The sequence below is a fragment of the Penicillium chermesinum genome, assembly GCF_028974085.1.
Source record: "Penicillium chermesinum strain IBT 19713 chromosome Unknown utg000007l:1.0-2695246.0:1.0-2697696.0, whole genome shotgun sequence".
Lineage (NCBI taxonomy): Eukaryota > Fungi > Ascomycota > Eurotiomycetes > Eurotiales > Aspergillaceae > Penicillium > Penicillium chermesinum.
Window position 1 is genome coordinate 2651193 of NW_026695317.1, and position 12991 is coordinate 2664183.

The window sequence follows — 12991 nt, forward strand, 5'->3', positions numbered from 1 at the left end:
TTTTTTTTTTCAGTCGATCAGGATCCGCTAAATTGGTCGAAATTCCGAGAAAAAAGTTCCAAGTCGGTATCTAGCATAAACTCATTTAGATCCATCTCCGTGGGCCCAGGTCTCGGAAAGCTGTATGAGCTAGCGACTTTCACGGATAATGGATCTTGAACTGCTGTGCCAGGAAGGGCGTTGGAATCGTGGGGAAGGTGAAGCCATCTCTCTTCCTGGTTGGCGAACGTAGACTTCCCCAGAGAGTCTACCTCGTCGAGAGATGAGTAAAGAGAAGAGAAGAGAATGGGGTATTTTCGAGACAAGGAGACTCACAAGAAGTAACGCGAGCTATGGGCAGCTGACACAGATAACCAATGCACCGGTCTACGACGCGATTTCCGCGGTCGAGGCTCTGGAGCGCCTCAACGGCCATTTCGAAATACGGTAGAGCTCCTTCGATGAATTTCCAGAGCGACACGCGGTCTGCGTTGTGGTGATGGTCGTGACGGGCCACCAGCATTGCCGCAAATATCACCAAAGCGGCATTAAATGCTTGGCGAGTCAGCAATCATTGCTCGCAGCATGATGGGGCGATCCCATCCAGCCCTGGAGGCTGGAACAAGGGTTGGTTGACTCACTATAAAATAACGAATAATTCCATGCACCGAGCAGGTCTCGCTGCCAGCCCTCTGCGAGCACGACAGTCCGCACGATAGATATGACAGTCATCGCTGAGAGAACGCACTTTTCAATACTGGCGATTCCAAAGTGTTGAATCATGCATTGGCTCGCATGCTCGTTGTTGGATGCGCCTCGTCCACAAACATCGAGGAATTTCTCTAGCGACGGTCGGTGGAGGAGAATATTCAGATTGTGATATCGCACAGAGAGCACGATCGTAAACCGGTGCAATATTTTGTTGGAAGATTTCATATTTTGGAGGGTGTCTTTCCCTATAGGCTCCGTATACAGGGACATCTGTAACGAGGCAAGTGACGATTTCCATGCGTGCAGCTGTTCTTCTCCCTTGAGAATGACGGTCAGAAGATCCGAATCCGAGCGGGTTTCGTCAAGCCCCAAGTTTTGGCCATAGCAGGAGTCGATAATCCTGTACATGACGTCATACAGGGTCCTGGTACCATTTAGTATCTCTAGAGAATTAATCCCATGTGCCCAGGCGTTGATACTCACACTGTTGCTGTATAAAATGTGGCATCGCCGCGCGGTTCTTTTGAGGATGATGTGGAGTTTCCCACAATTTGAAAGGTTGCAGCCGGTAGATCTAGCTTGCAATAGCTTTCAGGGATCATCGCCGGTCGCCCGAAGGTCATGCTCAAGGATCTGCTCCACAGAGTTACAGGATTAGACGCGAGGTTGGATTAGCCTGACGCGGAGAAACTCACCTGTCTAGTAAGATGCATCCAAGCCAAACCCGCTTCCGAATTTCATTTTCGAGGGGTGGAAATCGTTTATTGGATTTGGGTGAGTGGAGGCCCAGTTGGAAGGCTGTTGTGATTGCCAAACCATGCACGGTCCAGGCTTGGACGGACTTTTGCGTCCCCTGAAGATATTGACCCAAGATAAGAAGATATTGGACTGACTTTTCTTTAGCGAGGGCACTTCTCCAATCGCACGGTCTCCTTACCAAGCTCTAGACTGATGTTCCGTTTGGATTCTTTGTCACATAATTCATTGGCTCGCTGGTAAAACACATCCGACTCTTCAATCCTTTTTTCTGTTGACATATCAGTCTCGACACAGAGGGTTGTCGCCATGGCAAAAATAATGTTCAGCAACCCAAGCCATGTTCTCCGTGCTTTGGTAAAGTTGCTCCTCTTCATCTCGAGAAAGGTCGCACAAAATGACTCTTCGTGGACGAATGGCAACAGCTGACCAGTCTTCTGAAAGTATTCTTTGATAAGAGTCCATGCCCGGTCTTCCGATGGCAGGGCATGCATGTTAACTTTTCCATATACGCGGCTTTGCTGTCTTCGGGCAGCATCGTCCTCGGCGTGGTGCGGTCGCGAGACATTCACGCCGCTGGCGATTTCATCAGAAGGAGCCGCCGGGGGAAGACTCAGCGGGTCTTGGCTCCAAGATTCTGTCCGTGCCAAAGCGACGGAAATATAGCGTAGAAATGCAATGTTCGATGAAGGGCCTGCAGAAAACAGTCAGTAGGGTCAATGTAGCATGATATTCTACAGAACCGACCAAAATATCCCCAGTCCTCTTCCTCAGTAAATTTGATGGCACCCATGCCATCGATCGGATCTTCTGTTGTATCTAGATCCCCGAAATCCTCCTCTGGAGGATCCCTGGAAGCTCCAGGGTTGATACTCCTGATAGTTCGCTCCAGATTCGAACCACGTTCCTCTTTACGATGGGCAGATGAAGCAGTTCCACCGGTCGGTGATAAGGTCTGGTTTTCCTGCACCTGATCCAATTTATCCTCAATGTCCCTGAGCCGCTTTTCGAGCTTCTCAAAATAGCTGTGCTGGGAGGTCAGTAACGGCCGGTACATCGAGTCTGAAGGGGCCATACGTCCGTCCAGCGGTCAAATTAGTTGAGATTGCACCTTCCTCGTAATAGCATTCGCATCCCAGTTCCTCACATAGAGAGCAGTTCGGTCGCCGCCCATCACACTATGAACCCCGATTCGGTTAGCACAGTCCGGAAAATAGGCGATGGGAGGGCCCTAACGCGCGACTTCCGATGCCTGCAGCTGCTGCAAGCCAATGCGATCCTTCGTCTCTTGTTCGGGCGAGGCGGAGGACCGGTCGCTGTAGGTCGGGCGCCATCGGTGGCGCCAGGGTGGCCCATTGTCGGTAAGAAATCCATCGCGGTCTTCGGAAGCAGTCGCTTCTTCAAAAGTCTCTTATTGTCGGGGCGTCCGGGAAAAAATGGGGAAAGTTGGGGAAAGTTGGGGAAAACGCTGAAGCTTATTTTTGATCGGTTGGGACTGAGTGGGCCAGTTTCGCGGGGTTTCCTCGACCCCGCCTTCTGCTCCCAAAGCTTGCAATCCAGCAGTGCCCCAGTTTCTTGGCCGCGCCCAGGGGGAAGTTAGATGTTACCCCGCCCACGATACCCGGGACGAGCTTTGGGATGTGGAGCAGGACGTGTTGAAGCGGGTCTCGGGGAGTTAGGGATCTCCCTGCGAGAATTGGACTGCAAGCAGCTCTATTTGCTCTAGGACGACCAAATCAAGTCTACCGAGGAAAGGTTTGTCTGATTGCTTGTGTACCAAAATCTACATATCTTCCATTGCTCATAGCCCTTGCACATCGGCGAGGCTTACATCTTGGACAGGGGAGGCTTCTCCCCGCGAGATGACGGCAGGAACCAGTCCATATATTGGCTCTGGAGGGATTTGGTTACGCCAGTGGCGGGGTCGAATGGCTCCCTGTTGTGGTTGAGGTACGTTGCTAGGGCGATCTCTGCGTGCTCCTCGGCATCATAGCCATACACGCTCAACACGGTCTGTGGGTCGCCATAGAGGTTGCTGCTGCGCACATAGTACTTGCCGTGTAGCTCTGGCTCCATCACCTTGTCGCGAGCCCTCTGCGCGGGCCCGTCAGGAAGGTGCCATATGGCACCGTTGATGAAGGACACTTGCTGTTTGGCATGCGCCTTAGGCATCCGCTCTTGTTCGTAGATGCGGACGGCTTCATCGAGCCGAATCTTACCCTCGACTACTTTGCCGATACACCTTGCCAGGAACGCTCCATCTTCCATAGATGTAGCTGCTCCCTGCGCCATGTGGTTGACCATGGAGTGCGCCGCATCTCCCATGAGCACGACGTTCTTGCGCGGTGACGACCAGGAATCCAGGGGGCCGGTCATCATCAGAGGCCATCGAGACTATATGCGTGAGAATGAGAACCTTTTTGCCGTAGTGGAAAATATTCCATGGTATCTTACCGTGTGATCAATCATATCCACAATTCGCTTGATTCGGGGGTCGAAGTCTTTGTATTCATTGCGAAGCTCTTCAATGGGCACCTCCGGCACTGTTGCTCGTAGCTTCTCCGGGCGATGGTGAGAGAGAACGAGATTGAAGAGGTTTCCCGCGCTGATAGGATACGTGATAATGTAGGCATTCTCCGCCATCCAAACCTCCATGGTTTTCTTCTCGATGAGCTCTTTGGCAATGGGATCTTTCCGTATCTCATCATATGGCACCAACGCTCGGTACGCACAGTTCGTCGTAGGTGGTTCCGGGGTAACCGTTGGAAACAACGTTCTTCTTGTGATACTGTTGATACCGTCTGCTCCAATAAGGAAGTCAAATGTGTAGCTTGCGCCGTTCGCTGTCTCCACAAAGACTTTATCAGCGCTCTCATGGCGGATTGAAGCGACGGCAGAATTGATCAAAATCTTCGCCCCAAGAGACTTTGCAATTTTCACCAGGCCTTCGTGAAGATGGGCTCGATGCACGACCCACCATGGACGGCCCAGAGACTCTTCAAGAGTAGCAATCTTCGTATACCCCACGCGGGTGCCATCCTTGCGACGCATGTTCAATTCTTCGAACTGCACCAAGTTGTCGCCAATGACTTTGTCCACGCCCCATCGCTGGAGAAGAACAGAGACATTAGGCGTCATCTGAATACCAGCACCAATCTGTTATGATGAGTCGCTGCTATTTGAGAACATCAAGAACAATGCAGTGACACACCTCGGTGAGCTGTTCTGCAGACTCGAGCACCGTGACCTGGGCCCCTGCTCGCCGAAGAGCAATAGCCGCTGCAAGACCGCCGATACCTGCGCCGACGATGCCCGTATGGACTTCCTTTACGGTAGAAGGCTAAACATTCATTAGAACAAGATCAACCCGTGTGTTCAACAAGCATACCATGGTGAATGGAGTGAAAGACTAATTGTGGGACAGAAGATAGACGTCTTGTCGTTTCTGCCCTTGGAAGACCTGTGCAAGTACAGAAGTCAAGGTGGGAGTCGAAAGACCATTTATGTGTTTCTCCTGTCAGTCCTAATTTCAGGCACGAAGCCATCGATTCACGCCTGAGTCTGCTGCTCCGAAGATCCGGGGAGTTAGGAAACCCGTACAAAGTTACCCATTCTTCCCCACAACGCCTATTTCCGCGGAATCAGAGTCAACTAACTACCCCGCCCCCGAGAGCAGATTTCCAGAGGTTATATCTATTTGGGGGGCTTTCACCTTCGGCTACACACACGGTGCCTCAAGACCCGAAATTCCACAGTCGAATTCGCCAGTTGTGAAGCCAAGAAAGCTATTCAAGTATATACAATGACGGAACCTATCAGGACGCTGACGGTTCCCCATCTGGGAGGCATTGAGGTAGGCTTCCGTATGTCTTCGGAGGTCAACCGCGATAAGCCTACGCTGGTCATGTTCAACCCATTCACCACAACGGCCGACTACTACCTGCCGGAATTCAAGAGCAAGAAACTGACCGAGTCGCTCAATCTTCTTGCAATTGAACCCCTCGGCCACGGAAAAACTACTGCTCTCAAGACAGAAAACTTCACCTACTGGGACTCTGCTATTATGAGTCTTCAACTCCTCGAGGCCCTCGAGATCGACCGCTTCTTTGCTTTAGGGACATCGCAAGGAGGTTGGATTGCCGCGCGTATGACACTTCTGGCACCAGATAAGGTTAATATCTTCCACCGGAAATCGACATTACTGGCTGTTAACTTCTCTCCGCAGGCAAAAGGGATGATCATACTAGGGACATCAATGGACTCGGAATCACCGAAGAGCCGCGAGCTTGGGTGTTGGAATGGTGCAGAGGCATGTTCTGGGCTCACTACTCTTGCGGAAAATCTCCAGCCAGTCGATGATTTCGAACCTGGGCAAGATTACTGCGACTTCCTGATGGAAGTTGGATTTGGGAAGGCAATCGACGAGGAAACCAGAGACTTTTGGTCTCGGAAGATCAAGGCGACCTATCGTGGAAATGAAGGGAAAAAGAAGATCTGCATGGCCGCTGTCAATCTTGCCGGAAGAGATGGTCTTCATGAACGCCTGCCGTATATTACGTGCCCCGTTCTCTGGATGCAGGTAAGTGTACCACTAGAAGTACTTGATTTTTTCTTTGTTGCCCGGCTTATCATAACGTTGTTGCAGGGCTCCAGTGATGTCGTCTACAGCGTCGCCCAAGCGCAGGAGGATATCAAACGGTTTAAAAACTCTACTAGTACCAAGCTAGTCGTCTGCGAGGGAGGGGTTCATTTCTTGGGAAGAACACACGGACAGGAACTTCAAGAGCAGCTTTTGGAATTTATAAAACTTTGACTAAGCAGCAAAACCCACAGATGAAAGGATTAGGAAATGAACCGGCTCTATGGATGCATACTTGTGGCCCGACCGCCCCGACCTTGACGTCAACTATGTTGACGATTGTGGCTCCTCTGGCTTTGAACGTGTTTAGGTGCAAATAGTCCGGGTGATGCAGGTCTCTCAAAAGGAGATATAGCTGTTGACTGCATAGATAGCTCGATGCTAGGTCGCCAAAATGGTAATTTTGTTGCCTTAGGTATGACAACACGAGTTACTGGTTCAGGAGGAGAGCACCCCATTCTATGATGGCCCAGACTGTAAAAAGATGATGAGCTTCTGGAATCTTTATAGTCAGAGGTCACGTACCTGTTTTTCGCAGTGAGTGGCTGTACATCGCCTTGATTATAAGACTCGCCCAAAGAATAAGGGATATGACAAAACATAAAGCAACGCATTCCATTTCTTCGAGATTTTTGGATCTGCTTCATGGTGTTTTAGCAATGGGAAGCAGCAAAAGTTTTGTTATAAGCCGTGTACGGAACATCATATAATAACCACCAACAGGAAACATACAAGCAGAAGACCCCTTCCTCTTGATATATGCAAGGCGACTTCGATGGACGTGAGTCCTTATGTATTCGCACCTCACTCGGCACCCCCTGCCTGCTATATATAACAGTTAGAGATAGTAATAGTCTGTTCTTTTGTAGCCTCCGGTCAGAAGTAGATCCATCTAGATTCTTCCCCTAGAGATCATGTGCTTGGATCTACACCGGATGTGTTGAGAGATTTAGTTGATGCTACCTATAGCTGTAACCTTTGCTATGGAGAGCTCCTTCCGGTACACTGCTGGTATACTATTAAGTGCTGAGCAGCCCATCCTTGTCAAGTCTTTATAAGAAGAAGTTTTCAACTATCTAACTCTAGTATTTTTGGTTTGGTGTTCGTCCCTGGTTGAAGTCCGCCACAAACAGTTACACGGCTCTCTCTGTTTCCTCTCTTTTCACAGCCTCATCTCCACATCTCGTGCCCTAAATGGTATGTACCAAATCATATGTGAGTCGCGTGCTCAATACATCGAGTATGTGGGATCGAATGACAAAGTGAAAGCATGTTTTTACCATGTGTGGAGCCCGCATTGATCGCAATTTTTGTTGGAATGGGAAAATACCCTTTGGGACTTGTGCCATCATTTTCGCCACGCAGATACGCCGTTGAAGTCATCGATCTTTTCGAGATTATCTCTGTGGCTGCAGTACGGAAACATATCTCACATTGAACCCGGGCCACTTCCGTCATGTGCAACCTGCCGTGTCACTTTAGAGTCGGCCCGTGAGCTATTTGGTTGCCGGAACAAGTTCTTGGGAAATAGTGGTTGCAGTAAAAGTCGACCTCTCTCCAGTCCAGATTTGACCAGGGTAACTCGACTGATCTGTAGATGAAATTGCCAGCTTTGGCTAAACATATGTCATCAAGCACAGAATGGAATGGCAGATGATCGTATTGATCATATTGCTAACGATGGAGTGGAGATGATGAATGCGACGACTTGCATCACTGACATTGGAGTCAAGTCTTGACCCATGTGAGCCTTTACCAGGCTGGTATGACTGAGGAAATTGTACAATGTGATGTACAAAATTACATGTTTGCGAATATCGCTTGGATCGACCATGCTTCACGCCAATACAGAAGATCAATATGATGAGCATTCCAATCACAGACTACGTCGCTGTTTGAGTTGCGTCTACGATCTGGCCCACGGCCATTTGTGACAGGTTCGACGGCTTCCAGCATTTCACGACAGGGTCGGCTTAAGAGAGTGTCTTTGAGGGTTCTTGATGGGAAGCACAAAGTAATTTCCCAATAGCCCTAGATAATTAAATCAAGGACCTGCTATCTGCATCCTAATATAACGAACGGTTAGCCTCGAGGGTTTATTAACTGCGGAATCTCAGAAGAGGACTTGAGTTATCCTCTCATTGAAATCGATGTCACTAATGAAGCATTGACTCCATATGTTTTCCACTGTCTGGAGTCGCAGTATCCCAATAATCGGCACTCGAATAATTGGGGAAAAGGTTCTTTTGGCTCGCTAGATCGTGTCGGTGCGAGAGCCTGATGACAAAAGAGGGTGGGGACTCGGACTACGCTAACCTACTTTAGGTCCCCGATCCGCGCCGCAGCAATCTTGCAACATTCATGATATCGATTGAGCGTCGCCGACGGAAAGCTACGAAATTACACAACATTTCACAGCACGATTCGAGCACATTTGACAACATCATCAGCCTGTTTCTTTTCTCATTCCCAACATGGCCAGTTTGACCATAGTCCCCGTGACTCTTCCCGAGGACAAAATTCCCACCAAACAGAACGTCCGAGACATCATCAGTACATTCCTGGCGCAGGAGTGGCCATATGTTGATCCGGATATGTTGGATGTGTCCTATAATGCATCGTGCACCAACCCTCACTGTCTCGTCAAACGACCGAAGCCTGCTATGGGCACCCCCTCTGAAGCGGTACATGTATTCATCAAGTTTCACAGTCACAACGAAGGCTGCCTTGAGATATTCAAACCGCTGGCGCCAACCAAGCATGAAGAAGCCCTTTTCTGCTATGAGTACGGCCACACTGGACTAGGAGCTCAAGTCTTTGGATTTTTCAAGACCTTAGATGGCACATGTGGGAGAGTCGAGGAATTACTTCTTGCACGCAATTTGCAGCCAGAGGATGTCGAGGATCCCATCATCCGAGCAGACGTTGCCAAAGCACTAGCCACCTTTCATGTCATGGAGACGTCTCTGGAAAAAAAGGCGGTGGAGCTGTACTATGACGCCGTGATCCATGGACTTGGGACTTTTCACACTATGGATAAGCTGAAGGTGCTTGGGCGAGAGGGCGGTGTCAGCATCGAGGAACTGGTGAATTATGACTTTGGGGGAAGACTCAGAAACGTGGTGGATAAGCTTGAATCGATTGGCGGGAAAGCGGGGTGGTGTATTCATGATGTTCAATTCATGAATGTGATGGTGAAGAACCGCCCAAGCGAAGGGGAGAGCAAAGTCATTCTGATTGACTTCGAGTTCGTGATGCGGAATTACCGAGCGTTCGACATCGGTGGGCACTTTATGCAAAAAATGTTCAAATGGTTTGATGCGGAGAGCAGAATAGCTGATTGCAGGAAATATACGGAGGAAGAGAAGAGGCATTTTTGTGGGGAGTATGCTGAACAGTGGAACCGACTCACCGGCGATTCCGATACAGGAGATCAAGTTTTTATGGAATCCGAGTACGGATACCTCTTGGCCATTACCTTTGATATCCATAACATGCTCTGCTTTATGGACGTGCACGGCGACAAGGATCCATTGAATCTTCTCGCGCTGAATAAGCTGTTTGATGAATTTGTGCACCAGTATGGCAAGCTTCATATAGAGAATCCATGAACAAAATGATTTGTCGCCCTCTAATCGTTCAGGCAACTTTCCGATATTCGCACTCGCCAGCCAGATATAGCTTCTATAAGGTGGAGCCACGATGGAGTTTGCTCCGATTAGCTTGAATTCTCGCGTGGTTCAAGTGAAGGGCGGACTTGGCTTGCGGATGATTCACGGAGCAAGGCCTAGAAAGAGGACGTTCTACAGCATCTTGATACCGCGTTCCTCTACCCATATCGTTTCGTCCCGCCTCTGGGCCTCGAATCACCTAGATGAGAGGCTCGGGGGGCCCGGAAACCGCTTACTTGATGGACTTTCTTCTCATTGGAATATCTCCCCGCAGGAGCGTGAGTGGACGGCAATATATCTATGAAAGGCTACGGCTGAAAGCTGTTCAATTCGGCAGTGCCACGACTTGCATAAAGCCTGAAGGGCAATTGATCCGGGGGATCCAAAAGCCGAGAGATCCGGCAGGTAATAGCCCCCCCTCAGGTCCAGCCCCTTCCAAGATCCGTCAAAGTGGAGTCCCCTCTGCTTCTGACGGGCTACTCCGTACAGTAGGTTCATCCCGGGTGACATGTGACATGTCATCCCGCCGCTGTTTCGAGTTTCGACCTCGAAACGCACCCAGTGGCCGTTCTTCTCCACGTTGTTTCGTACACAGCTCGCAGCGTTGCTAGGTCCAAATCAAGACCTGCATTGGGGAATATGGCCGGAGACTGCTCTCCGCACGTCGACGAGGCTTGCCAGTGCATTTGTCTTGCCTCGTGTCCCTAAAGCGGGGCCACAGACATGTTTACGTTTCGTTTTCCCTAGCCGAAGCCCAACGGCCAATGAGAGTAGCCAAATCTACTCAAAGAAGGCTGCTGAATCGTCTAGCGATTCTATGCCGGTGATCGATCTAGTAATATGGTTGCAATCTGTGGGTTTCCAAGGGCTCGGGTCCTCGGAAATTACGAAGTTGGCACGAAAACTCTGCCGTGTGGGGAAGCTCCGCATATGCACTCATTAGTAGCACTCGTGGGGCTTGGCGGTGCTCAGGCCTGGGGTGCAGATTTTGATCTCACAGCCTGTCATCACAGGCTTGGAGGGCCGCTTCTGCTGGGGCTCGGTCTTCGAAAGGACACATTCCTGCGTGGAGGAGGTTCAGTATGCAACCTAGCTTGGGTGCAAATCACCTCAACCACACAAATGCCCCTTGTCCTCAAAACCCGAATACCGTCAAAGTCAACAAATAATCGATCGTACGGATCATCGGCTCCGCGTCGTATTCCGCCCAGGGATCTGCGGATCGTTCGCTGGAGCCGCTGAAGTCTCGCGACGATTTCTTTTTGCCTTTTGCCATGCTTGCGAAACCTAGTGCCAAACTAGTTTCTCACTAGGTACGAAGGCAAGAGCCGCTCAGGCCCGCCTAGACTATTCTTTTTTTGCCACCCCACGATCAGGGGTGCCGTGCTTGGCTGGTGACCATAACATACCTCTCTGGTCGTCACATTCTCTTTCCACTCTCTGTGCCCGTCTGACGTCGCCGTCGCGATTCAACGGTCAAGACTGCGTGTGGTCAGATCCGTTGAACCCGCATCGTGACTCTCAGGACGAGGACCACGCCTTGATGAATAACATGGGAGAAGCTCTTATTTGCAACAATCACCATGTTACAGTTGCAGGATCGCAGTTTGGCGATCTTCGTTGTTACCGTGGTTTTCCTGGGGATCTCCTCAATCACAGTCTGCTTGCGATGTTTTGTCCGACTCAAAATTGTCAAGGCGTTTGGGTGGGATGACGGGTTGATGGTCTTCGCTTGGGTAACGGCACCGATGCAGCACCCGCGTTTCGAGCCAACTGACAGATGTGGTAGATCTTGAATATATTCTTCGCGCTATGCGGAATCACGGGGGCATTACGGGGCTTTGGCCAGCGAAAAGAAGTGCTTCTGAGGGAAGGTAGACTAGAGACCGCGATGTTTGTATGTGAATTCCTCTCCCTCGTTTTCCGGGATCCACGCCGAGGCTGTCCTGCTCTAACACGATGTCGTAGTGGTGGTGGCTGGGCCAAACCAGCTATGTATGGGTCTGTGGAGTGGCCAAAAGTTCCATTGCGGTGACTTTGCTTCGTCTCACCGTCTCCCGCGTGCACACGGTGATTCTGTCTGCTGTCATTGCTGTGACGGTGGTTGTCGGCCTGGTCTTTTGGTTCATGTTGACTCTTCAGTGTCACCCCGTATCCTTTTTCTGGCAGAGGGTTCGGCCTGGCGCAGAAGGCCGCTGCTTCGACCCTGACAACATCATTAATATTGCATATGTCTACAGTGTGAGTGCAGCGTGTTGCGACCTCACCCTAGGCCTTCTTCCCGTGTTCCTTGTGTGGAATCTACAAATGAACACCCGTTCCAAGACTGCCTTGGCTGGTATCTTGGGCATAGGATGCGTGTACGTTCCTTTTCCTCCTCATGCTTTGTCTGTGGCTCCCACTAACCATCAGATCCAGCGCCAGCGCAGCCGTCATCGTCCGTATTCCGTACCTCCACGATTACAAATCAGATGATTTTCTCTGTACGAGTCGCCGTTTCTGCTGAAATCCCATGCCCATCATACTAATCAGCTTCCGATGTAGACACGAGTGCCAATATCTCCATCTGGTCAAATGTGGAAGCCGGCCTGGGTATTGCCGCGGGGAGCCTCGTGACGCTCCGCCCTCTTTTCCGATGGTTTCGGGACCCCAGTTCCGCCGGTAGTCGAAGCAAACGTACCGCTGATATGCCACTTCATAGCGTCAACCTGAGACGCTCTGGGGGTAGGTCAGGTTCAAAATACTGGCGATCGGATATTGATGATGTGGACACTCTTGCGGTCGTCACAGCCTCGCCCCAGGGCAGTGGCAACAGTAGCCAGGAGAATCTCAATCCGAAACAGGAGCCATACTTGGGCGGCGTCCATGTGCAAAAGTCTTTCTTTATATCAGAGCATCAGCCTTGAGAAACAATATACGCCGACACGAAAGCAGTCATTGGCCCACGTAAAGCCCTTCGGATGCATGACATCTACCACTTATCATATTCCGCGCGTAGTTAGTAGTAATAGAGCATTCACAGACTAGGCACCTAGGGAAGACAACCGCCAGGTCGGGCGCCTGTTGAGTGATCCGGTGAGAAGATGTTATTCAATGGAAGCCTGAACATTACTATTCCAGGGGAAGAGACTAAAGCTTGCCCTTGAGTCTAGTAGCTTAGCTCCTCTTGATAGGGTACTTCGCTAATGGATAGTTATATCACGGGCATTTGTAATGGTACACGCCACATATGGAT

The 12991-nt window shown here is 50.3% G+C and overlaps 6 protein-coding genes across 6 annotated transcripts; 3 read left to right on the forward strand and 3 right to left on the reverse strand.

Annotated features, from left to right (window-relative positions):
- Positions 1-316: 316 nt before the first annotated feature.
- N7468_009761 (fungal specific transcription factor domain-containing protein) lies at positions 317-2780 on the reverse strand (the record flags this gene model as incomplete). Its single annotated transcript, XM_058479057.1, has 8 exons — positions 317-534; positions 621-1114; positions 1174-1323; positions 1386-1578; positions 1628-2140; positions 2194-2476; positions 2558-2624; positions 2683-2780. Coding segments are annotated over 8 exons (2016 nt in total), but the record flags the coding sequence as incomplete, so codon positions are not given.
- Positions 2781-3273: 493 nt separating this feature from the next.
- Positions 3274-4837, reverse strand: N7468_009762 (salicylate hydroxylase; the record flags this gene model as incomplete). The annotated part of the gene is made up of 4 exons (XM_058479058.1): positions 3274-3840; positions 3901-4602; positions 4658-4786; positions 4835-4837. 4 exons carry the CDS (start codon positions 4835-4837, stop codon positions 3274-3276), a joined length of 1401 nt encoding a protein of 466 aa, XP_058327388.1.
- A 411-nt stretch (positions 4838-5248) lies between these two features.
- On the forward strand, positions 5249-6259 carry N7468_009763 (alpha/beta fold hydrolase; the record flags this gene model as incomplete). The annotated part of the gene is made up of 2 exons (XM_058479059.1): positions 5249-6025; positions 6092-6259. 2 exons carry the CDS (start codon positions 5249-5251, stop codon positions 6257-6259), a joined length of 945 nt encoding a protein of 314 aa, XP_058327389.1.
- A 2300-nt stretch (positions 6260-8559) lies between these two features.
- N7468_009764 (putative choline kinase) lies at positions 8560-9696 on the forward strand (the record flags this gene model as incomplete). Its single annotated transcript, XM_058479060.1, has 1 exon — positions 8560-9696. One exon carries the CDS (start codon positions 8560-8562, stop codon positions 9694-9696), a length of 1137 nt encoding a protein of 378 aa, XP_058327390.1.
- A 999-nt stretch (positions 9697-10695) lies between these two features.
- On the reverse strand, positions 10696-11032 carry N7468_009765 (uncharacterized protein; the record flags this gene model as incomplete). The annotated part of the gene is made up of 2 exons (XM_058479061.1): positions 10696-10818; positions 10907-11032. 2 exons carry the CDS (start codon positions 11030-11032, stop codon positions 10696-10698), a joined length of 249 nt encoding a protein of 82 aa, XP_058327391.1.
- A 307-nt stretch (positions 11033-11339) lies between these two features.
- Positions 11340-12662, forward strand: N7468_009766 (uncharacterized protein; the record flags this gene model as incomplete). Its single annotated transcript, XM_058479062.1, has 5 exons — positions 11340-11492; positions 11546-11653; positions 11725-12116; positions 12175-12239; positions 12301-12662. 5 exons carry the CDS (start codon positions 11340-11342, stop codon positions 12660-12662), a joined length of 1080 nt encoding a protein of 359 aa, XP_058327392.1.
- Positions 12663-12991: the final 329 nt, after the last annotated feature.